Source organism: Phyllostomus hastatus, unplaced genomic scaffold (assembly GCF_019186645.2).
Source record: "Phyllostomus hastatus isolate PE091 unplaced genomic scaffold, TTU_PhHast_1.1 phas_scaffold_60, whole genome shotgun sequence".
Taxonomy (NCBI): Eukaryota; Metazoa; Chordata; class Mammalia; order Chiroptera; family Phyllostomidae; genus Phyllostomus; species Phyllostomus hastatus.
Window position 1 is genome coordinate 12231877 of NW_025334038.1, and position 26452 is coordinate 12258328.

Consider the following 26452-nt stretch of genomic DNA (forward strand, 5'->3'; position numbering starts at 1 on the left):
TGCTATAAACAGATTTATAGGCTCTATTTCTTGAGATATTCAGGATGTCAGTATAAAGGAAAATATAAATAGAATTAGGCTGTTCACAAGCTAGTAAACTTCCCCACCAAACCTGAGGTTAACTAGCTGAAGCCATACTTGACTTGGATCCAGAGTAGTACTTTCCAAAATAGTGTGGATTTTTTTTACTAACTCTAACTAGCAAGCTTATGTATACAAACACATATGTTCAATAAAAATTTAGCTTACATGTTTCAATTCAAGAATTGCTTTATTTTAAAGAACCCAAACTGATTTGAAATTAAGTCCATTTAGGGATATAAAAATATGTATTTTTTACCTTTCTTGAAGTCCTTTGAATATTTGTACTAAGGTGTCAGCAATTTCTTCCACAACTTCATGGTAATGGTAATTAAAAGCCATTTCAATGTCCAGGCCAACAAATTCAGTTAGATGCCTGTGGGTATTAGAGTCTTCAGCTCTGAATACTGTAACATTAATAAAAGAAATACACAGTAAACAGTGTTTTAAATTTTGGGGAAATTGGGATTTAAATACAAAATTCTATTTACTAGTACTTAAATGGTACTATTTTCATTATCATTACAAGACCTACAAAGGTTTACTACAAAAGCAAATCTTTGATAAGACATCCATTTCAGCATTCTCTTGGATGGCAAGTTCATTACAAACTCCTACAGTCATGTAGTAAAAGCTGTAACAAATGTAAATTAAATGAGAATCAGGAGAACCCAGAGGGAATGTGAGATCCTAACATGCATCTCATAATTAAAAATATTCAGTATAGTGAGTTCACAATTTTATTAAAACTTAACTCAAGCTAAATGAAATCTGTACAAATGAAATAACATTATACATATTTTAGCCATTACCTCAGTCCATCTCTTACTATCCTCACTGCACTTTCATTCTTTCCAGTCTTCCTTACTCTAGCCCTGTTCCATCTTTCACATTAACATTCCTAAAACACATCCTTGCTCACTAACTTACAACGGCTCCCAAATGACTACTGTAATAAAACAAAATGACAAAGTCTAAAACTAAAACCTTCACGTTCCCATAACTTAATCCTACCCTATATTTTCCATTTCTTCTTCATACTAACTAGTCTTTTTATTTTCTCCCATGCACTTTACTCATCTTGCTTCTTCTGACTGGAATGTCATCTCTTTTGTCTTTATCTCCTACTCTGTCCTTAAAGCCCATTTCAGTTTGAATTTTCTTTCACGGTAACTAGCAAATTCCATCTCCTCCCTCTTTTTTATACTACTGACACCACATAATTAACATCAATCTGCTGAATGTATAGCACAATCAGATTATTCACTATGAAAATCAGTTGATTATTCCCTGTGGCTGCTACATGTATGCACATCTTATTGTGTCTCGGAAGCAGGGACAATATTTATTCCCTTATCACTCAAAGCATGGTCTACAAATCAGCAGCATTAGCAGTAGGAGCCTGTGAGAATGTAGAATCTCAAGTCTCACTCAGACCTACTGCATATAAACAAGATTCGCAGGTGATTTGTACGCACATTAACATTTGAGAAGTGCTGGTTAAATCTTTTTTTATGTACAAGGTACCTAGTGCAAGGCTATATAGGCAGCAAGTATTCAACAAGTAATTGTTTAGTGCATTCAGAAAATTAAGACATTTAGTGATCTTGCTAGTTTTTCTACTAGGAGATATTTATCTTAAGTTATCAAAAACCTTACATTTATAAAATAACTTGTTAAATTTTAAACAATGAAGTAAAGCTCATCTTTTATTTCTAATTATCTTCATAATATAATTTGCTTCTTGATTACCATATTTTTCGGACCATAAGACACACCTAGGTTTTAGAGGAGGAAGATAGGAAAAAAAACTCTGAAGCAAAAAATGTGGTAAAACATTTAATAACATAAATAACATAATATTTTACCAATATAAATGTAAACAGAACTCAACAGCAGCATTAACAACCATTATTCCTCTCAAATTTGGGGTGCGGGGAAGTCTTATAGTCTGAAAAACAAGGTACGTGCCCATACTTGACTTTTAGCAAATATACCTTAAAAACTATGTTAATATAATCAATTAAATCTAGACATTTATTAGTAATTTCTAATGGGCTCTATCATATTACCAATACTAAGGACAGTACAAATAGTAATAATAAAAAAGAGTAGCTTTGGAATAAATTGACAGCAAAGTATGCAGAGGTACATTTGTAAACTTACAAAGTAGTAAGGGGCTATTAAGGAAAACAAAATTTATTACTTGGAAGATTGCAACTACTTCTTCTTCAGTATTGAAGGTGAGGACAGTCCAAACGGGATTCTAATTCTATTCTAATTATACTTAAGTATAATAAATAATATACTTAGTTATATTTCAGAGGGTATATATTTTCCAAGCACACATTTTTAAAATGAGATATTCCCAAGATATAAGCTTTTTTTTAGCATTCTTTTGTAGGAATATTGTATATAATGCTATGATTCTATTTGCATGAATAATGCTCAGCTGTTTAAAGAACTACCAAACATAACAATTTTTTTGAAATGTCTCTACCCAAGCAACATTGTCATTTTTACCTCAAAGTCTAGTGTTTGTGTAGTCAGTGTATAAAAGGATATAAGCTTTAAAAATGCCTATGTTAAGTGTACTCTAGTTTTTGTGGGTTTGGAGGGGGTGGGGAGAAAATACAGACAATAATAAAATAATTTAAATTAAAAAAAAAGTCTATGTAAAATCTGTTTCAAAAACCCTAACTATGGTACAATTAATGAATTTGAGAAAACCTGAACTACCAAAACGTTACCTGGTCCAATACAGAAAACCTTCTCAAAATCAGCACAAATGCACATTTGCTTGTATAGCTGTGGGGACTGAGCCAGATATGCATTATTTTTAAAATATGACACAGTAAATACATTGGCTCCTCCTTCACTGGCAGCTGAAATATAAACATTTAAGTTATTACAATCAATTATAAGCTTCTCAATGCAAACTTCTAGTAAAAACAGTTTATATTTTGACTCAAGTACTTTACTTAAAAAAACTAGAAAATCAAAAATTGCAGAGAAACTATAGTCTAGGTATGTTTTATACCTGATTCTAAACAGTTTATAATATTAGGAGAGATTGGCTTCTTTGGCTATACCTTCATTTTACTTATTTGGACATATATGCTCCCTTTATGCAACAATTTTAAATCTATAAAAGCTACTTTAATAATTTTTCTAGTTATCAAGAATTCAATGTTCCATTTTTAATTTACACCAGTAACACACTTTTTAGTGTTAAGCACCTCTAAAAAGTGTAAAATAATTAAGATAAGGTTCTCATATAAGAATGAGGATTCATGAGATTTTCCCCAACTCCAGTATTTAATATTAATTTTACAAAGAAGTTTATACAAAACAAAATTACAATACTAATTTAAAAAGAAACCTTTATAAAGAAAGAAGTTTCTGGTACAACTTATATAACAACTATCTTCCTTGGTATGTTACTATCTCATTTTATAATCACTATCACATAATGATTCCTGAAATAAGGGGATATAGTATTATTCATGTTAGTGAGATGTGACTGCTTCTATGTAGCATAGTCTTTGAAATAGTCTCACAGCAATAAACCTTAAGGGATACTTGGAATTCTCAAAGTAAAAACAAAACAAAACAAAACTAATAGTAAGCAACTTGGGCTAAAGCACATTCTTCTTAAAAAATGAGAGAAATATCTTAAAGCATACCTGAGATAATTTTAGGAGTTTGAATCTCCACAAAACCCTTGTTAATTAAAGTTTCTCGGAAAAGATGGCAGATGCCAGACTGGAGACGAAAGACTGCCTGACTAGTTGATGTCTATAAGACAATAATAAAAACTAATTAAATCAATTTGACACATAAAGGAAATAAATCAGTGATGTCTCCTGGGTGGAGCAGGGCTTAAACATAATGCCCCATCTATGGTGCTAGCTGATGCTGCCATGCGGGCCCACTACTGCCAGATTCATCCCCAACTTTTTAAAGAAAGCCAGTTAGATCTAATGTGAAAACCCCCATTTTTCAATGGTGGCAATGAATTTAAATAAAAAAAATTATGTGGGCCAAGGAAAAATATTCTTTGGGTCAAATTCTAGAGGCATAACCAATACCTTGTGTGAACAAATAGCACAGGCAAACACAGCATTATGTTTAACTGCTGTGGCCAAAATTATGAAAACCCTGAGGTTTCTAGTCAGTATCAAGAGGACTTTTGATTATCTCTAGCCTTTTCTATATACTACAAATTAATATGGAAAAGGTAGGAGTAGACAAAAAGTAAATAATCAGGGGAAACATGGGTTACAATAAGGGCAGACCTTTGTGACTGCAGAAATGTTAGAAAAAACTTATAAAGTGACAAAGAATTTAAGCTGTAGGTAGAATACATTATGGAAAGGAGGAAGATGCAATCAAAACATTAAGAAAGAAAGATGGCATTGGTTTTACTACAATGATGAAACTACTGAAATCTTTAACTTGCAACCAAGCCAGAAAGGGAAACAGAAGCCTATGAGATTATTATACAAACCAAAGGACTAACTACTCTATCATTAATTCTGTGCTCAGATCAAATTCAGAGGACTGAGGGATTAATTACTAATCTTCACCAGGTTGTTCTAAAATGTGCACATAATGTATTTCACAATTTTGTAGTGATATTAATGGTTATTATATTTTCACTTGCTTATTAACTTGTCTAAAACAAGTATCACCCATTTACTGGCTTCATGTTCCTTTGTTATTTTAAAACAATGCAACTCAATATCCTGTGAACTGTTAGACCTGAGTGTCCTCGCCTGCAATTCCTTTTAGGGGAAGGGTCTGTTGGAAAGGTAAACTGTTTCTTGTATTATCATACTTACATATAAGCACATTTGCTTATACATTTGCAATTATTACTACGAGCCTGAAATAGGTATGTTATCCCAGCCCTCCTTGATTTTAGCATAATGATATCACTTAATAAATAAATGAGGCATACCCTAAGATCAATGACTCTGTTGTCTAATCTTGTATCCTGGTTAACAGTAGCTCTTCCTTCCTAAAAAACAAAACAAAACCAAAAACAAACAAAACCAAAAACCCCCCACAACAGATTATACTATTTTTTTTCACAACATGAAAAACACTGTTAGAAGCCATGTTTACCTTTTTTTTTTTGAATCCTCACCTGAGGACATTTTTTTCATGGCTTTGAAGGGGAGCAGGGAGAGAGAGAGACAGACAGACATCAATGTAAGAGAAAAACATCAACTGGTTGCCTTCTCATCTGTGCCCTGACCTGGGATTGAACCCGCAATCTGGGTAAGTACCCTGACTGGGAATCAAACCCATGACCTTTTTGGTCTACAGGAAGTTGCGCCAACCAACTAAGCCACACCAGCCAGGGCAGCTGTGTTTATTTTTAAGTGACAGATGTGTTTATATGTTAATATTATATTCTAATCTAGATCCAAAAAACAGGAGTAGGGCTACAGAAGTTACTGTTCAGAGATAGAGAGAGAGATGGAAAGAAGAGAAATGTGAATGAACAGGGATTAATGATTTCTTTCTATCTCCACCCCCAAAAGCCTTGCCTCATTAGAAGAATTAGTCACTTATACTTTCACTGATTCTTGGATTTATCTGCTAGTTAAAGACTAAAGTAGTAAGCAGTTTTCTCACTGTATGTTCTAGACACCAGTGAGAAACTTTCAGGGAGTCCATGAAGTCAACCTATTTTTCATAATACCTTTTCATTCTCATTCTCTCCTGACTATACTGAGAGTCTTTCAAAGGCTTCATAATGTGCACTAGCACAACAAAATGAATGCAGAAGCAGCCCTGGCTGGTGTGGCTCAGTGGATTGAGCGCTGGACTGTGAAGAAAAGGGTCACTAGTTTGATTCCCAGTCAGGACATATGCCTGGGTTGCAGGACAGGTCCCTGGTGGGGGGGCACGTGAGAGGCCACCACATATTGATGTTTCTCTCCCTCTCTTTCTCCTTCCCTTCCCCTTTCTCTAAAAATAAATAAATAAATAAATACAATCTTTAAAAAAATGAATGCAGAATCAAATGAGAATCTAACTGTAATGCCTATTGAGTCAAGCATTACAAAGATCTGTAAATGTACTTATATTATTGTTACTTCTAATAAATACATATTAAAAAATTTGTTATAACTTCTAATATTGCAAATATGGACAGATAAACCCCTAAAACAAAAGCTTGTGAAGTCAATTATTTTTAAGTAAAGGGGATTAAAAAGTTTGAGAATTGTTGATGTAATAATAAATTTAAATAAACATGAAGCTCATATCAACAGGGAATCAAGTTTTCAATGTTTTGCAAACTAAACATACAGAGGAAGCACAGTATTTCAAAAGCATAATTTTTACCTCTTCTCCTTCTACCTCAGGCCGAATGGCATCATCCAGTTGCAGGGGCAAACGGGGTTCAGCCAAACTGATCACATAAATCTGAAAGTGAGAGATTACCAAAAATATCACAAAGCACATAAAACCTGTTATCTTTTGTTAAAAAAAAATCAACTTGAATGTGAAGCAATATTTGCATACATCTTTAACTGAAACTACATGCTAAAATCAAACAATATGGTACATGTTTTTCCACCTATAAAATGGGGATAGTAATATTTTTTGCCTATCTTCCTGGGTTGTTGAAATAGTCAAATGAGATAACATACATACAAATACTTTGTAAATTCTATGGTGCATACCAATGTGGTAAATAAGTAATAACTGAAGTTGAGAGGTCTGGGTTTAAGGCCTTACTTTGTCACATGAAAGCTGTTATCAGGCAAATCAAACCTCAGAATTTCAATATTCTACTCTGTAAAATGAGGTCAACAGTAAAAATCAAATGGAATAATGAACATAAAAAGTTTGCTCATGTGAAGGGGCCATTAACAAATGAGTTCTTATTGTTAACAGCATTCAGCCATTTCTACCATTAAAACTAAAGTCAGCCCAACTCTGCTATACTTCTCCTTCCTTTTCTAATGCTTTTCCCAACTATTCCTTCATTGCCTTCTTTCATTGAACATACCCCCTTTCCTGCTGCTCTCCTGGTTGGGAACACCATAACGGTATTCCTTTAAGGTGTTAAAAATCCCTCAATATTCACTCACATTAACTGCACATTTTAGTGTGAAAAAGCAGTTAGGTCATAATGAGTTAGCTACCCTTAGCTAATGTTAATTAATAGGGTAGTGTTACCCTATTAATCATTCCCAACTATGCCTGGAAATCCTGCTAAAGCACAAAGGAAAACAGACCTTAATTAGTTAATTCAGGAAATTGTATTCTTCCAGTTGGTAGATCACATTCAGCACTCAGCTGAGACACTTCAAGAAAAAGTGTCAGGAGTATAATCTAGTCCTCCTCCTAGTAAAACAGAATTATTTGTCAACACTTCCCATACCCAAGCTGTAGCACTTCCCTTTGATGAGTTAACAGAAACTTGATCTACAATGCAAAATTGGAGAACTAAACAGCTACCTCTTTTATTTTTATAACTAGTAGAAATTCACTGCCCCCTTCACTAGGTTGTGAGCACTCAAATCCCCAGAACCTCACATAGTGCTTGGCACGAAGTATATTTTCAGTAACTGCTGGCTGAATAAATAAATGATAAGTCATTGCTTATTATAAGGTTCTACTTACTATAAAATATTTATACTTTGTGAGATAATTTATAATTATGTTTATTGAGGGGAAATTTGTAAGCTGTTTGGGCTTTATATTTATTATTGACATTCATTAAGTTCATACTAAATGCTAGATAATTAGAATATTTTGGAAGTACATTTATTTACTCTAGTCACTAAAATTTCATTTATTAAAGTAATGAAAAAGATATGTTGCTTGGAAAATTGGGGGTTGTTTTTCTTGGTCAGACTACCCTTATATTTTTCTTTACTAGGTCACAGACTTCCTGGTGGGTTGGTTTAAAGTGAGCCTTGAGCAAAGAGAACAAAGTAATTTGGCAAGTTAGTTCAATAACAAATACATGATATTCTAAGTCTTAAAGAGTTCCATGACAATCAATTCCAGTTCAATCTTACTCCCAAATAAGTGTGCATGTATGTCTTTCTGCATTTGTCTGTCGGTCTGCCTGACTGCTTTATCTTACGTATGTTCACAGGGTGTATGTGTGTGTGTGAAGCATATTTAAGATAGAGCAGTCAGGGAGACAGCTTAAGAGAAGAAGTTATTGCTGGAGCATAAGATCAATATGGTATTGTCTCTTGGTTTTTCTATACTGTAAAACATCAGAAATAAAATGACTATAAGAAAAGATAACGATCAAGATATTGATTAATTAGTATAATTAATCAATATTTAGAAGTACATCATCATAAGGAAGTTCACAGCAGATTAGATTCATAATAGTGAATAAAGCTTTTTCAATGTGTTTTATGTATTTTCCTATGTGACTATGATAGATTGTTTGCAAAAATGGCTACCATAATTCCTCCTGCTCTTATATAAATGTCCTTTTCCAATGATATTGCCTCTCCTACCATTAAAAGGTGGAATCTATTTCTGTACCTCTTAAATCTGAATTTGGCCATGTGACTTGCTTTGACCAATGAAATTCTTAGCAAAGGTAACAAAAGCAGAAGTTTGAAAAGTGTTTCCACATGAAGGCTGCCCTCTCTTGTTGCTGGGAACCATTCTGGTACCATGCCAATAAGCCTGAACTAGCTTGCTCGATGAAGAGAAGCCACAGGAAAAGATGTTCTAGAAATATTGGTGAGCCTAATCGATAACATATGGAGCAGATGAGCCAATCTGGATGGGCCAACCCTAAATGCCCAATGCACAGAAAAGTGAGCAAATCAATGTTTGGTGTTTTAAGCCACTAAGTATGGGATCCTTCGTTATAAAACAAAAGCGAATTGATTCAGTAATCAATTTATAAATCTCAACATTTTATATCAACTCTAATTATTAAGAAATAGATTTAACATGAATAGTTATAAGAACTACTCAAATCTATTTCTGTACACAATTTTATATTTTGAAAAAAGTTACCTTTTGAACATGTAATTCTACATCTTGCTGTGTACAGCTTCCGATTTTCTGATTGACTTTTCTCACAACACCCTCTACATCTACGATGCTCTCTTTGTTGATACTGTCAAAAGAAAAAAAATTCCAACTTTAATCACCTCGTCAGAGGTGTCAGAACTCGTTTGGAATTTCAACAATAAAGCCAAATTTATTGAACTCTTCTTTAATAGAGTAAACCCACTTGAGATAAACCCAGTCCATTTAACACCTTGTGAGACTCCTTGAAGAGATGATTTTCTAGATGCCATAATTTACTATTTACAAAATATTCTGGACATAAAAGGCAATGGGACTAGCACTGAATCATGAAAAGCAGGAAAAGGTCTTTCAATTATTTATTAAAGAACATTTCTCCCCCTATAGATGAAATTTACTAAAATCAGCATTTCCTATAACAAGAAAACAGTGGCTTCAATAAATGCAATTACTGGTATGTAATACAATTAAATAATAAAATAAGGTCAACTGAAAAGATTTCAAGTATGAATAAAAGGACATTGGGGTGCTGCAATTTAACACTCATTACCCAGTTTCTCAGTATACACTGTCATTGACTGGATTTATGGCAGACAGCCCAATGGATGGTGTAATCCCAATTAAGAATGTCTATATGAAGCTGAATATACACTAAAATAAACTAATCTTCTGAGCAGTTTAGTTCTACAGCAAACTACAATTTTGCACAAGACACTCATTCTGAAATATAAAATTGATAAAGTAGCTTATAAACTCACCAACTGATTATTTTTGGTCTCTCGTACATAACCAAAAGAGTCTAGTCCAAAAAGGTGGTTCCCATACAAAATATACCAGTTTTACTTTTGTGTATATTCTTGTACTGATAGGATGTGTCACAATGTATTTGTGGAAATGGGCAAGATTTAACTTCCAAGTCTTGGAGACTGATGGCAGCATCATGGTGGCTCAACTAATGTATAACTATCAATTAAAACTCTCAGGAAGTAACTGGAACTGCAGAGTGAGGTGAAAAGAGGAGGAAAGAATAATGCCAGTGTGACACCTGGGACAGAGTGGATTTCCTGGGCAGCTAGAGTAATAGAAATGGCAAACACGTATTCAGAAACTGTCTTGGACTCTGTTTATCTGCTATCATAAACCCTAGTTAACTTTTATATTAATCTCTCATGGTTCGATTCCATACCCAGAATCCTACAAAATGAATGACCACAATCAAAACAAAATATATAACTCTCATAATAACAATTCTATTCATTCTGATGAGGTATTGAGTCCTTAGTAGTTTTGGTGCTACTTGACAAGATTCCAGAAATTTAGCAATGCTTATTTTACAAAAGAGAACCTCATAATCCATTTCAATGAACACTTGCTCAGAGTTGGAATAAGATCAAAATGAGGAGAATATATGAAAAATAGTGAAAAAATTTTCACTTTGCTACACTGCCTAAAATTTTATGTCTGTTACCAACCACCTTTAAAAAAAATCAATAGTACAGATCTCTTTATGCTCTCATTAAGTCTCCTGAACTAGGGCTATTGCCTAATATCTAACTAAATCTTGTGTATTGAAGAAACTCACAATTTGCTATGGTAAAAGAGAGAGTTGGTGAACTAAGATAAGGCTCCTCTGAGACCCGAAGGGATCAAGAGGCTTCAGTTATTGTCAAAAGGGCTTTTTAATACTGGCAATCTAATGCCACTGCATCTTTAACACGCCAGCTGCCTACCAGTTTGCCTTGTCTGTTTGCACGAGCAAACTTGATATTGGAGTATACAATTCAGGCCTTGTGAGAATTCTGCTGCTCCTGTTACACACTTCTCTCAGGAAGGTTTTCTCTGCCCTACTGATCTGTGTATTATTGCTTCACTGAGCAACCTGCCCTGCCCCAACTAGAGTTCTACCCTGCTACATTCCGGCAACATCCCTGGTTACCTTGGTTCTCTTACCTCACTTTCTTTGACTCCCTAGGGAGGCCTTCCAGAGTCTTCTTCACGCCCACTCAAGTCCAACACATCTACTCCCAAGGACTGAGCACTATGCTACTATCTTTCCAGAAAGAAACTGGTAAAGATATCCTGACCAAGGCTAGCTAAAGTTTCAATTAAAGAAAACAAAATTTTCTCTTCTTTCTCCCTCAAAAGTACCAGATGATTCCTTTTATCCAGGAGCTGAATTTGGAACTGAATTTACCTTTAGTACTTTACTTAATTCAGTAGTATTGCATGCTGAAATACTTAATCAGCTAGACTAGAAAACAACCAACATTTTAAACATTGTTTCCAAGACTAAACAATCACAAAAGAACTTCTGAAAACCTGACTTGTTTCTTAAACTAAGACCAAAGTTAAACTTCTGTTATCCCTAATTGGTCTAGGAAATCAATTAGAGTACAGGATTAATCAGATACAGAGGATGGTTACAATTAATATTTTTTTGCCCTTGCAATCTCAGTATTTCCCCTAATTGTATCTAGTAGTTACATGCTGTTAGTAGAATAGCCTATTTAGATATTAGTAAAATCATTCCATAATTTTTTAAACCTTGGATAATTTAACTGTAATATCTCTATATCTGTATCTATATATCCTTATTTATTTTTAGACATGAATTTAGAAGGAAAAACATTAAAACAAAAGAGTTGAATTTGTGAAGGGTTAGACTAGAACTTGCTAGTTAGAACTAATAAAAAGTTATAGTGTGTATTACTAGAGTCCATACAAGAGGGATAGGAATACTTAAACTACTACTAGTATTAGATAAAATTCCACCTTGTAGAAAAAGTCTAATTATTTTAATTGACATTGTATGTTAAGATGGCTTAATACTTTATAGTGTATATTCTATAGCTTGACTGTGACCATAGAGAGAACCTACTTTAAAACTAATATGCCACTCTGTCTGTAGTTTGAAAGATCGCTATGACTAACAAGCAACTAAAAGCCTTGGCAGAAAAAAAAATCCATGGTGAAAAGCAGAGGAACTTCTGGGAACTATTTTATTGTAGAAGAAATGGATGAAGTAAATAAAACACATTTTTTCAAGAGTTAAGTCAGCTATTTTTATTACCACCACCTTCCAAAACATACTATCACTGCATTGTCTTATTTTTCCAACTACCCTTGTGATCCTACATATAAATAATCACTCTACAAATAAGATCAATTAATAGAGCCTTGATATTAAAAGTTAAAAAAAGAATGTGTAACAGACTTCAAAGATTGTTAAAATTGTCAAATAGTTTCAGTACTTGAAGGAGGTAAGCTTCAGTGTACAATAACGAGTAATGTCTTATTATTTAATGTTTCTGAAAAAAATTTAAAGTTTTTCATATATCTCTGTAGTATACTAAATTATTTGTCCCAAGTCTTCATTTCCCTCTGGTAGTAGTATGCATCCACACCTTTGCCATGGCTTCAGGGCAGAGAGAAGGTACTTTTCTGCCCCTAAAATTTGGGTTTGGCCACATTACTTGCTTTATCAATGAGATGTCAGTGGTTGAGATGCCAGCAAAGGTTTGAAATGTGCTTGTGCAGTTGAACTTAGCCCTTCAGCATTTCTGCTTTTCTCTTGAGGAGATGATGCTCAGGTAGCTGCTGGTCCAAGGAATTTGAGAAACAAGGAACATACCAGGACCCAAACCACAGCTTCAAAACAAGCCTAGATGAACCAAACTCTAAATGACCCACAGATGTGTAAGCAAGAAATCAAAGTTTATTATTGTATGTTGTTCAGGGTTTTTTTTTCCTTTACAAGTTTTTTAAATTATAAAATACATAGTATGTAACATTCACCACCTTAGCCATAGTTAAATGTGTAATTCAGTGGCAGTCACAATGTTGTGCAATGATTGTCACTACCCATTTCCAGAACTTTTCCAGTATCCTAAATAGAAACTCTGTACTCATTAAACCATTAACTCCCCATTCCCCTCAAGTACCTCCAACCCCAGCTCTCGGTTACCTCCATTCTCTGTCTCTGTGAGTTTTATTATTCTAGGTATTTCAGGTAAGTGGAATTGTAATATTTGTCCATTTGTGTCTGACTTATGTCACTTAGCATAAGGTTTTTAAGGTTCACCCATGTTATAGCGTATTATCAGAATTTCATTCTTTTTTTAGGCTGAATAATATTGCATTATTTATACATACTACATTTTGCTTATCCATTCAATTATTCATTGGTTGTTTCCATCTTTTGGTTACTGTTCATAATGCTGCCATGAACAATAATAGAATACAATGACCTCTTTGAGTTCCTGCTTTTAATTCTTTTGGGTATGTATCTTGAAGTGGAATTGCTGGATCATACAAAAATTCTATGTATAACTTTGAGGAACCATCACATTGCTTTCCAAAGGAGTTGTACCATTTCACAATCCCACCAGCAATGCACAAGGATTCTAATTTCTTTATTCCTCACCAACTTTGTTTTCTGTTTTGTTTTGTTTTTTTTCTTTTTCTATTAATGGTCATCCTAATGGGTATGAAGTGGTATCTTATGGTGGTTTTGATTTGCATTTCATTAATGACTAATGACATGGAGCATCTTTTCATGTTATTTACTAGCTATCTGCTTATCTTCTTTGAAGAAATGTCTATTCAACTCCTTTGCCCATTTTGAAATTGGGTTTTTGTTGCTGTTGTGAGTTGCAGTAGTTCTACATGTATTCTGGATATTATTCCTTTATCGAGTATAAGATTTGCAAATATTTCCTCCCATTCTGTGGGTTGTTTTTTCACTCTCTTGATGGTGACCTTTCATACACAAGTTTTAATTCTGAAGTCCAATTATTCTAATTTTTCTTTTGTCACCCATGTTTTTGGTGTTATATCCATGAAGTCACTGATAAATCTAATATTATAAAGCTTTTGGCCTATGTTTTCTTCTAGAGAATGTTAATAGTTTTTGCTCTTACATTTAGGTCATTGATCTATTTTGAATTAATTTTATATATGGTATAAAGTAAGGTCTTTGGCATGTGGATATCCAATTTTCCCTGTACCTTTGTTGAAAAGTCTGTTTTTTACCCACCAAATGGTCTTGGAACCCTTGTCAAAAATCAGTGGACTACAAGGTCTGCCAGAAAGTATCCAGCCATGTAATATGAAAAATAGAGACATTAATTGAAGGAGATACAAGAAACACTGTACATAGGACGATGACACCTCAGCCCCCTTCAAAATAGGCACCTTGGGACCTCATACAGTTCTCCCAATTGCCAGCAGCTGCCCCATCGTATTTTCCTGAATCTCAATGATGGTCTGAGATCTCTTCCCTTTCAAAGGTGATTTTAGTTTTAGGAAAAGCCAAAAGTCGTAGAGCACCAAATCTGGGCTGTGGAGGGGCTGAGTTACCTGTGTGATTTAACATATCACCTAAAAACTGCATGAGACATGATGCATGAGCTGGCGTGTTGTTGTGATAAAGCTGCCAATCATCAGTTGCCCATAACTGCAGCCTCCTGAATCATCTGAATGGTTTCCATGGAGAAATGTTCAAGCTTAATGCAAATTCTGATGCAGATTTGTTGTTCTACTACACCTCAGTCATTTTGAATGCAAGAGCCACACAATACACTTGCTCACTCAATGGCATCTACTATCCCCACTGACTAGTACAGTGAGGTGGTCAGTGTTCACACATGCACATTCCAGTCCACACTCCTTGGCTGCCAGGTTACATAGATGTTGTGTAAACCTGTCTTCATCATATTAACAATGGCTGGGCTTTTTCCGGACAGATCTTGTTATGTTAGGATTTATTTCTGGGCTCTCTATTCTATTTTATTGGTCTATATGTCTATTCTTATGCTAGCACATTGTTTTGATTACTGTGGCTTTGTAGTACTTTTTTTTTAAATCCTTACCTGAGGATACACTTATTGATTTTAAAGACAGTGGAAGGGAGAGAGAAAAAGGAGGGAGCGAGGGAGGAGAAGAGAGAGAGAAGAAATATCAGTGTGAAACAGAAATATTGATTGGTTGCCTCCCATACACACCCTGACTGGGGATCAAACCCATAACCTAGGTATGTGCCCTGACCAGGGATTGAACCCACAACCTTTTGGTTACAGGACTACCCTCCACTCCAACTGAGCTACCAAGTCAGGACCGTAGTAAGTTTTTAAATCAGGAAGTGTGAATCCTCCAACTTTGTTCTTCTTTTTCAAGATTGTTTTGGCTAGTAAGGGTTCCTTGAGATTCCATATAAATTTTAGGAAGGATTTTTCTATTTCTGCAAAAAAAAAAAAAAAAAAAGCCATTTGGGTTTTGACAGGGATTACACTGAATCTATAGCTCACTTTGGGTAGTACTATCCTGCTGTTGAGTTTTAAGGCAGTTTGTTACACAGGTTTTTTGCAACAGCTGATTAATACCATGTTAAGCTGAAGAAAGTTATGAAAGTTTAATAAATCCTCGAGTTCAAAGCTATCGATCTGATCTTAATGAAGGTCTCTAAAATAGTAAAAGTTTGTTTACAGTTCATCATGTACACACTGCAAACCAACAGTGTGTATTATTCACTGTAAAGATATTTTTAAAAACCAGATACACAAAATTTTACTATAAAATATTAGGGTTGATTTTTTATCAAACACAGCAGAATTCACCCATCCATTCAAGGGAGTACTGTCCTCTTCAAAGTGACTGTTTAGGGAAAGAAGGTTATAAACACACTTCAAAAGCAGCACTGCCAGAACTGGAGACTATCATGTTAAGTGAAATAAGCCAGCTGGTGAAAGACAAATACCATTTGATCTCACATAAGTGGAATATAGTGGAAAAAATAAACTAATCAGCAAAACAGAACCAAAATAGAACAGCATAAGAGGGGAGGAAGGAAGGGGGAATGGTTTGAAAGAAGGTGAAGGGATTCGTCAAGGAATATATATGAAGGACCCATGGACATGGACAATGGGGTGGGGATTGACTATGGGAGTGGAAGGTGGGCTGGGTGGAGAGGGGCAAAGGGGGAAATAATTGAAACATCTGTAAAACATTAAAAAAAATCAGCACTGCCTAAACAATAGGAAAATAACTTATATGGAATTACCTCTTGGTTTTGGCACACACATATCCATTTTTTGGAGAGGGTACAATCTCATTTATACATATTATTTACTATCCTTTAGAAACACTGAAGACCATGGTAGAAGTGTGGATGGGAGAATAGAGGAGACATTTAAAAAAATATCAAAAGAATGGAACCGCCTTTCAACCTGGCAGTTCCACTGCTGAGATTATTCCCTAGGAATACTGAAACACCAATTCAAAATAACCTATGCACCCCAATGTTCATAGTAGCATTATTTACAATAGCGAAGTGCTGGAGACAGTCTAAGTGCCCATCAGTAAATGAGTTGATCAAAAACCTGTGGTACATTTACACAATGGAATACTACTCAGCAAAAAGAAAGAAGGAGCTCCTACCCTTTGTGACAGCATGGATAGACCTGGAGAACATTATGCTAAGTAAAATAAGTTAGTCTGTGAAAGACAAATACCATATGATCTCACCTATAAGTGGAAACTAATCAACAAAACAAACAAGCAAGCAAAACAGAACCAGAGACATGGAAATAAAGAACAAACTGACAGTGACCAGAGGGGAGGGGTGAGGGGGATAACGGGGGATGGAAAGGGAGGGGTCAGGTCAAGGAACATGTATAAAGGACCCATGGACAAGGACAACAGGGGGAAGGGAGGATTGAAGTGGGAGGTGGGAATGTGGGAGGTGGCCAGGGTAGGGGAGAGTAATAGGGGAAAAATGTGGCCAACTGTAATTGAACAACAAAAATTTATTTTTTATAAAATCAAAAGAGAACAGCATTAGAAATGCAAGGAAGTAACATGTATCAAAAAGAAAGGAACAGTTAATATATCAACTATACAGGATTAATACAGATAGAAGATATTAACCTTATATATAAGGTTAACATCAATATAGATAATATATCAACTATAGGACTGAGTACCTGTCTCTGAACATTTTTGATAATTATAAAAGATTATACTTATTACTAAAAATTCCAAATAAATATGTGAATTTATTTTTTATTTTTATTATTTTTAAGATTGATTGATTGATTGATTTTAGGGAGGGAGAAAGAGAGAGAGAGAGAAACATCGATGTGCGGTTGCTGGGGGCCGTGGCCTGCAACCCAGGCATGTACCCTGACTGGGAATCAAACCTGCGACACTTTGGTTTGCAGCCCGAGCTCAATCCACTGAGCTACGCCAGCCAGGGCTTCTTTTTTATTTTTTAAAAAATATTTATTTATTTATTTTTAGAGAGAGGGGAAGTGGGGGAGAAAGAGAGGGAGAGAAACATCAATGTGTGTTCGCTCTCACATGGCCCCCAATGGGGACCTAGCCTGAAACCTAGGCATGTGCCCTGACTGGGAATCGAACCGGCGACCTTTTTGGTTTGCAGCCCATGCTCAATCCACTGAGCTACACCAGCCAGAGCTTAAATATGTGAATTTAAAAGTTTAAGTCCCCCTTCATATATCTAACCCTTTTTCGTATAATCACTGTTTACTACTTAGTCTATACGCCTCCACATTTTTTCTCATTTGCAAAAAATATGGAATACTTCATAAATTTTCTGTCATCCTTATATAGTAGTTTTGTTCATTTTCTCTGTATTCTTTGATGTTGACAAAACTTAGTTCTTTAAATACAGCTGAAATGAAACGGGTCTTAATAGACATAAATAACTGAACTATCACTACTCCCACATCAATTTCCTTTTATGTTTCAGTTCCTACATTAAGTACTTTACACACGTCCCATCTTACTTACACTTCATAAGGTGGGTATTACCATTCTTTTATAGAGAAAACTGAGACTAAAATGTTGGGTAATAGGCTTAAGATGATATAGCTTAGTAAAATCATGCACAGATTATTGTACTAGAGTTCTGTTAGACTAAAATATGAGCACCCAATTTTACGAACTCCAAAATGCATCATCGGCTCACTTGTCCTTCATGACTACTTTTCAAAATGCCCAAAAATCGTGCTACCTTCTCCAGTAATGCTGATGCATCTTGATGTCTGTTGTTCTTGCCAGCCTCAACAGAAATTCATGAGAATCTTTGTATACAACAACATGAAGTTATTACTTAAAGTTACAGTTAACTTAGAAGAATGAATCCCATGAACTGTCTAGAATTTGGACTCTAGATTTCAGACCTACTTTTAAAGTACAATATATCTTTATCAAAGTTTTTGATATAAATGTTGAACTGGACAGGACCAAATACAGAAGTTTTGTTTCTCCTACAACAGATAACCACCTCATTCCAACAAAGAGGTATAAACCATCTAGGAACAGTTGTTCAGAATTGCAACCCACAACAGTATAATGACCTAGTGGCCTATGTTCACCAACTTATCCACATTATGCTCAAGGTGTACTCACATGCCCACCTCCCTCTGGGCCTCAACTGTAGATAATTTATACATATACTTCTACCAAAGCACCTCTACCATGTCTCTGCATGCAGCTGTTTACCTATTTTTACCTTCTCCCCAAATTAAGTTTCTTAAGTCATATATGTGTCCTTGTGTACCCCAGCCCAGCAGAGTGCCTGTACCTGAGCAGGTGCTACATAAAAGTTTCTAAATCAATGAGACTTCTGAGTATTTTGATATTTTAGAGTTTTAAAATTTAATGTAGCAAACTGAAATTTTAATCTGACTAGGTAAAACACTCATTTTTATGTAAAAGACCTAAAAAGGAAAGTAAACAAACCTGTATGCAGCTAGGTGACTCATTAGAGATGGGAAAGATACTTGTGACTCATCAGTTACCAATAAATCACTTAACCACAATGACTAGTACGAACAAAAATTAAAAAAAAAACACAAACCTACGTATACAAATAACAGTCTGGAAAAAAACCTTGTTTTATTTATTTATTTATTTTCCCCAGAATCCAAACATTTCTGTGCTGGGAGGGAGGCATGTTATGTAAGTACACATAGCAAAATATAATTTTTAACTTTAACAACTGCTATTCAAATTAACGGTAGCCCTTTATAGTAGTCACTGTAACTTTAGCTTTAAAATTCAAAACCTTGCATTTACATTCACTGTAGACCGTAATAGCAGTCAATACAAAAAGGCTGCCAGGGCTGTCTTAAAAAAAATTTGTCTTTAAAGTCTCAACCACAACTAACACAGACTACTCTCTGTTCATTACTTTAAAATGGTGCTAAAGAAAAAATAATTTTAAAAAGAAAAAAAATGATGATTTGTCTCAACTCAAACACCAGCTACTAAACATTAAAAAAATTAATGTCAACATAAAATGGAGGTCCAGAAACGCAGGCCTAGATGTATATCCCACCTTCCTGCCTCCAAACATTTCATTTAAAGATCTCAAACCATCTTGTACACATTATTAAGGACCTGTTCTTAAAAATCTCCAGGGAATGAAATTTGCCAGCCTTCCTATGTAACTCATCTGATTTGGATGCTTCATTTTTATATGCATTCAACCCTGAGAAAATTTATCTTTCCAACAAATTAATAAAAAACAATGTTGAAGAGTCCTGTGGCACTTAACAATTGGTAAATCAACTTTTCAGATTAATACATTAATGAATTAGATATTCTAGAAAAGGTAATTTTGGAAAAAACAACTGATCCCACATTAGGCTTTAAATTTTGGTCTTAAGGAAAATACTCTAAAGCTAGAAACTGCTAGCAATATAATCCAGTCAGTAAGACAAAGATAAGAATCTCAGATTCAATGTCTAAAGTAAATAAATGCTAAGATAGTTATCTACTTAAGATATTAAAAGTGACCTCATATTCTGCTTTTTAAATGATTAGAAAACCCCAGCTGGAACTATCTGATTGATATTTTTAATACTGGAGTCCTTGCTTTATTCCATCTGGTATATGGCCAGAGGGAATAGAGTTAAATGTAGGACCTTATGGAATTAACATATAAATGCCATTATTTCTCCCATTTGGTTATATAGGAAGTTCACATGTTTTAAATACCCACTCTTTCAGTAGCACTATTCAAAATGGAAACACCTTGAGAATAAACAGCCCTTAGGCACTGCCCTAGTACTAAAGATAAAAATATCATATGTAAAAACAGAATAAAATTAAATGAGAATAGAAATGGTCTTTTTCTCATGAACATATTTCTACCTATGCTATTTTCAAAACCAAAGATTATAGCAGAATGGTTAGTTGGCTCACTAAGCTGCTAGTTTCTCAAAGTAAATGTTATTAAATGTTCATTGAACTATTTCATGCTTCACTGGTCCTCAAATTTCTCAGACAAGCTGGAAACATCTATAAGAAGGATTTTTGCTCTATTTAAATAAATGGAATCCACAAAAATTTATGTTGTTCATGTGCTTTTTAAAATCATAATGGAATTCCATCACTTAATATATTATGACTTCTAAGTGTTTCCCCAAATTTTCCTTTTCTAATTCTAATTATACTTAGAGAGTTCCGTGGAGGTGTAGGTAGAAACCCTTTGCTTCCTCTCACAACCAAAAGGAAGATAACGACTAATCTAGAATCAATAAACAACCAGAAGCACCAGAAAGTCAAACTGCATGGAACTCTGACAACTAAGGAATTAAAGAAAAAATCAACCAGAACAACCTGACCGGTAAGGCAGAAACACTGGGCTAGACTTAGATAAACCACAGTGAGGTGGCTGAGGGACGGGACTGACTGCTGAGCTGGTGTGTGTGTGTGGGGGGGGGAGCTGCTTCGGAGACACTGACTTAAACTGACCCTCAGAGCTGACTGTGGGCTATGGCTGGGGTTGCCTGCGGTGGGAGATACTTCCAGTCTGACTCAAGAGTCTGTTGGAAAGTGCACCAGAGACTAGCAGTTGAGCTGCATTGCTCCCTCTCTGGCCCCTCCCCCACAAGTAGCACAGCAAAGAGGGTCACCCTACCTGGGTGAATACCTAAGGCCCCACCCCCTTACAATTTATCAGGTGTGCCAAAACAAAGAAATATGGCCCAACTGAAAGAACACAGCAAAACCTCGGAACTAAGCAATGAGGACATTGCCAACTTATCTGATAGAGAATTTAAAGCCCTGGTAATCAAAATGCTCACAGATCTGATTGAGTGGGGTCAAAAAATGAAAGAACAAATGAATGATACCCAAAATGAAATAAAGCAAAATATTCAGGGAACCAACAGTGACAAGAAAGAAACCAGGACTCAAAGCAACGAGGTGGAACAAAAGGAAGAAATAAACATCCAACTGGATCAGAACGAAGAAACAAGAATCCAAAAAAATGAAGACAGGCTGAGGACTCTCTGGGACAACCTGAAACGTTCCAACATCTTAATTATAGGGGTGCCAGAAGGAGAAGAGGAACAGCAAGAAATGGAAAACTTATTTGAACAAATAATGAAGGAAAACTTCCCCAATCTGGCAAAGGAAATAGACATCCAGGAAGACCAGAGAGTCCCAAAGAAGTTGGACCCAAAGAGGAACACACCAAGGCACATCATCATTAAGTTACCAAAGATTAAAGACAAAGAGAAAATCAGAAAAGAAGCAAAGGGAAGGGAGAGAGTTACCTGCAAAGGGGTTCCCATACAGCTATCAGCTGATTTCTCACAAGAAACCTTACAGGCAAGAAGGGGCTGGAAAGTATTCAAAGTCACGAAAGGCAAGGACCTACATCCAAGATTGTTCTAGCCAGCAAAGCTTTCATTTAGAATGGAAGGACAGATAAAATTGGAAAGATAAAGTCCAATAATATACTTGATAAGGTCAAGTTCAAGGAGTTCATCATCACCAAACCCTTATTATATGAAAGGTTAAAGGGACTTATCTAAGAAAAAAGAGAAAAAATATGAACAATAAAATGACAACAAACGCATAACTATCAACAAATGAACTAAAAGAAAAACAACAAAAACAAAAACTAAAAAAAAAACAACCAGAACAGAAACAGAATCAGAGAAATGAACATCACACAGAGGGAGTTTAGTAGGGAGGGGAAAGTGAGGAATAGGGGGGAAAGGTACAGGGAAGAAGAAGCATAACTAGTAGGCATAAAACAGACGGGGAAAGATAAAAATGGTACAAGAAACAGAGGACTCAAAGAACTTATATGTACAACCCATGGACTGAACTAATGGGGTGGTAATGCTGGAGGGTTGGGGGAGCAGGGTGGAGGTGGGGATAAAAGGGGAAAAACTGGGAAAACTGTAATAGCATAATCAATAAAAAATACTAAAAAAAATAAAAATATTTCTCATAAAAATAATTATACTTAGAAACTAAGGGATAAAAAGGAATAGATCCTGAAGAGTTCATAGAAACAATGAAAACAGGCAGCCTATAAATCTCTATTTTCGAGATAAAGTCCAATATACTCTACTGGGACAAGCCAAGGAATAATGAAATCAATTGTTGTGCCACAAATACACAACATACTCTTTAACCCTGGTGTTATGATTGCTGGATCAGGAGTCTACAGGGTAAGGGAGTGTGTAGGGCATTCACAAGGCAAGAGAAACAATGAGATGGGGAACAATGAAAAGGGGTGCAGTGAGAATAGTTCCAGGAATGGAACTGGGACTGCATGAAGTCAAACAGATTAGGAGGCAGGAAAGAGCAAAAAGGTGGAAATTATGGTTATAATGACTACTGGAGTTTAAAATGAAGTTCTGAGCAGCAAAATGCAAGATGTGGCCACAGGAGTGAGTTAAAATAAATGGTGAAGATAATAGAGAAAAATGAAGAAATTTTAAGGCTAAAGTGTTCCATACAGATACCAGAAAAACATTTAGAATGAAAGAACCAGAATATTATCAGCCAGAAAAGCAAAATGGTTTTCAGTAAAACAACCTATTTTAGTGTTTGGGCTTTTCATAAACTCAAAAGGCTGGATCTTCTCTTCATTTACTCAGCATACATTACTCAACATATATAAACTTATGTATATTTACAGCTGCCTATCCAAACCACTCTCCCTTTCTTTATTGATAACAGAGTCCCATCCCTATTTAATATCCTCTCTTCACCTGGCCAAGTGTTTTAAGGAAAGGTAAGTTCATCCCAGCTCCCTAGAGTGTCTTGTGTTTAGTCTCAATGCATTGGGGAATTTACTCCAGTTTGTTGGTGTCATCTCCACATAGTTTCTCATACTAAAAACTTTGAAGTGGATTTCATGTTCTTTTCTTTACTTCCACACAAAAACAGTCAGCAAACAGGTAAGACTCGTAATGTTTTTACCCACTCACTGGGCAAACATCATTATCTCTTTTTAAGAGTATAATATCAGTTTTGCTATAATATTTGTTTTGAAAATGTGAGTCAATTCCAACACAACTAATATATAAAGGATCAATCTGAGCATAATAAGAATTTTGTGTTTCATTAGTGAGAAACACTAGGCCAACATAGACAACTATCCTCTGGTGAACTAAGACATGTAAGAGTACACGAAACACACATCTCAAACACCTACTGTGTCACAAGTCCCACCCATCCCCATGATGGTCCAACTTTCCTTTGGATTTCAGATAACTTTCCTTCTACCACATTGCAAAAATTTACAAGCTACAACTCTGCAGGCCCCCACTTCCACAAGGACACAGAGTGTCTTTTTTAAGCCAGACATTTATTGTTTATAAATTTTTCACCCCTTCAACATGTATGAAACTGTTTTTTTTTTTTTTTAAATTAGGTTTTCTTTGAACTTTTTAAAAAATTTTAATTGTTGGTCAGGTAGTTTTCTGTCTTTTACTCCAATCCCAGCCCACTCTGGCCCCCACCAGCCCTCCCCACCTCCCTCTCATTTCCACTCACCCCTAGTTTTTGTCCATGTGTCTTTTATACTTGTTCCTGTAAACCCTTCTTCCCCTTTCCCCCTGAAATTCCCTCCCCTCTTCCCTCTGGTCACTGCCAGCCTGTTCTCTATTTCACTCTTTGGTTACATTTTGCTTGTTTGTTTGTTTGCTTTGTTTTGTTGTTTAGGTTCCTGTTAAAGATTAGATCATATGGTATTTGTCTTTCACTGCCTAGCTTATTTCGCTTAGCATAATGCTTTCCAGTTCCATCCATGCTGTGGCAAAGGGTAGGAGCTCCTTCTTTCTTTCTGCTGCATAGAATTCCATTATGTAAATGTACCATAGTTTTTTGATCCATTCATTTACTGATGGGCACCTAGGTTGCTTCCAGCACTTAGCTATTGTAAATTGTGCTGCTATGAACATTGGGGTGCACAGGTTCTTTTGGATTGGTGTTTCAGGGTTCTTAGGATATAGTCCCAGCAGTGGAATTGTTGGGTCAAAAGGCAGATCCATTTTTAGTTTTCTGAGGAAGTTTCATACTGTTTTCCATAGTGATTGTACCAGTCTACAATCCCACCAACAGTGCACTAGGGTCCCCTTTTCTCCACAACCTCTCCAACACTTGTTGTTTGTTGCTTTGTTTATGATGGCCATTCTGACCGGTGTGAAGTGGTATCTCATTGTGGTTTTAATTTGAATCTCTCTCATAGCTAGTGATATTGAGCATCTTTTCATGTGTCTCTGGATCCTCTGATGTCCTCCTTGGAGAAGTGTCTGTTCAAGTCCCTTGCCCATTTTTTAATTAGGTTGCTTGTCTTCTTAGAGTGGAGTCGTGTAAGTTCTTCATATATTTTGGAGATTAAGCCCGTGTCTGAGGTATCATTTGCAAATATGTTTTCCCATACAGTTGGTTCTCTTTATTTCAATACTGTTTTCTTTAGATGTGCAGAAGTTTTTTATTTGATGAGATCCCATTTGTTTATTCTTTCATGTCCCTTGCTCTGGTGGACATATCAGTGAAAATATGCTGCGTGAAATATCTAAGATTTTCCTGCCTATGTTCTCCTCTAGGACTTTAATGGTGTCATGGTTTATATTTAAATCTTTTATCCACCTTGAATTTATGTTTGTGTATGGTGTAAGTTGGTTCTCGAGTTTCATTTTTTTGCACATGGCTATCCAGTTCGCCCAACACCATATGTTGAAGAGGCTATTTTTACTCCATTTTATGTTGCTGCCTCCTTTGTCGAATATTAATTGACCATAGAGACTTGGGTTTATTTCTGGGCTCTCTGTTCTGTTCCATTGGTCCATGTGCCTGTTTTTATGCTAGTACCAGGCTGTTTTGAATACAGTTGCCCTGTAATATAGTTTGGTATCAGGTATTGTGATACCTCCTACTTTGTTCTTCTTTCTCAAAATTACTACAGCTATTTGGAGTCTTTTCTGGTTCCATATACATTTTTGAAGTGTTTGTTCTATGTCTGTGAAATATGCCATTGGTACTTTAATAGGTATTGCATTGAAACTGTAAATTGCTTTGGGAAGTATGGACATTTTGATGATGTTAATTCTTCCAATCCATGAATATGGTATATGTTCCCATTTGTTTGTGTCTTCCTTGATTTCTTTCTTCAGTGTTTTAGTTTTCTGCATACAGGTCTTTTGCATCCTTGGTTAGGTTTATTCCTAGGTATTTTATTTTTCTTTTTGCTATATCGAATGGGATTTTTTTAAAAATTTCTGCTTCTGCTGTTTCATTGTTAGTATACAAAAATGCCTGTGATTTCCAGATATTGACTTTGTATCCCGCTGTTTTGCCAAATTCATTTATTAGGCTGAGCAGTTTTTTGGTGGAGTCTACAGGATTTTCTATGTACACTATCATGCCATCTGCAAACAATGACAGTTTTGTTTCCTCCTTTCCAATTTGGATGCCTTTTATTTCCTTTTCTTGTCTGATTGCTGTGGCTAAAACTTCCAATACTATATTGAATAAAAGTGGTGAAAGTGTACAACCTTGCCTTGTTCCTGATCTTAGTGGAAAAGATTTGTTTTTCCCCATTGAGTATGATGTTGGCTGTAGGTCTCTCACATATGGCCTTTATTGTGTTGAGGAATGCTCCCTCTATTCCCACTCTGCTGAGTGTTTTTATCATAAATGGGTGTTGTACCTTATCAAATGCTTTTTCCACATCTATTGATATGATCATGTGGTTTTTGTCTTTCCTTTTCCTTATGTAATGTATTACATTTACTGATTGATGAATATTGAACCATCCTTGCATCCCTGGGATGAATCCCACTTGGTCATGGTGTACGATCTTTTTAATGTATTGTTGGATGTGGTTTGCGAATATTTTGTTGAGGATTTTAGTGTCTATGTTCATCAGTGATATTGGCCTGACATTTCCTTTCTTTGTTATGTCTTTATCTGGTTTAGGGATTAGGATGATGCTGGCTTCATAAAAAGAGTTTAGGAGTCTTCCATCATTTTGGATTTTTTAGAATAGCCTGTGAAG

The 26452-nt window shown here is 35.4% G+C and overlaps 1 protein-coding gene across 2 annotated transcripts in view; it reads right to left on the reverse strand.

Annotated features, from left to right (window-relative positions):
* Positions 1 to 26452, reverse strand: part of DARS1 (aspartyl-tRNA synthetase 1) — a 66679-nt gene that overhangs the window by 11865 nt on the left and 28362 nt on the right. For both annotated transcript variants that reach the window (XM_045826014.1, XM_045826015.1), the window contains exons 5-10: positions 9103 to 9205; positions 6442 to 6522; positions 5045 to 5104; positions 3768 to 3879; positions 2832 to 2966; positions 341 to 488 (exon numbers count right to left, since the gene is read on the reverse strand). In XM_045826014.1, the coding sequence (XP_045681970.1) occupies positions 341 to 488; positions 2832 to 2966; positions 3768 to 3879; positions 5045 to 5104; positions 6442 to 6522; positions 9103 to 9205 (639 nt within the window). The remainder of the gene's footprint in view (positions 1 to 340; positions 489 to 2831; positions 2967 to 3767; positions 3880 to 5044; positions 5105 to 6441; positions 6523 to 9102; positions 9206 to 26452) is intronic.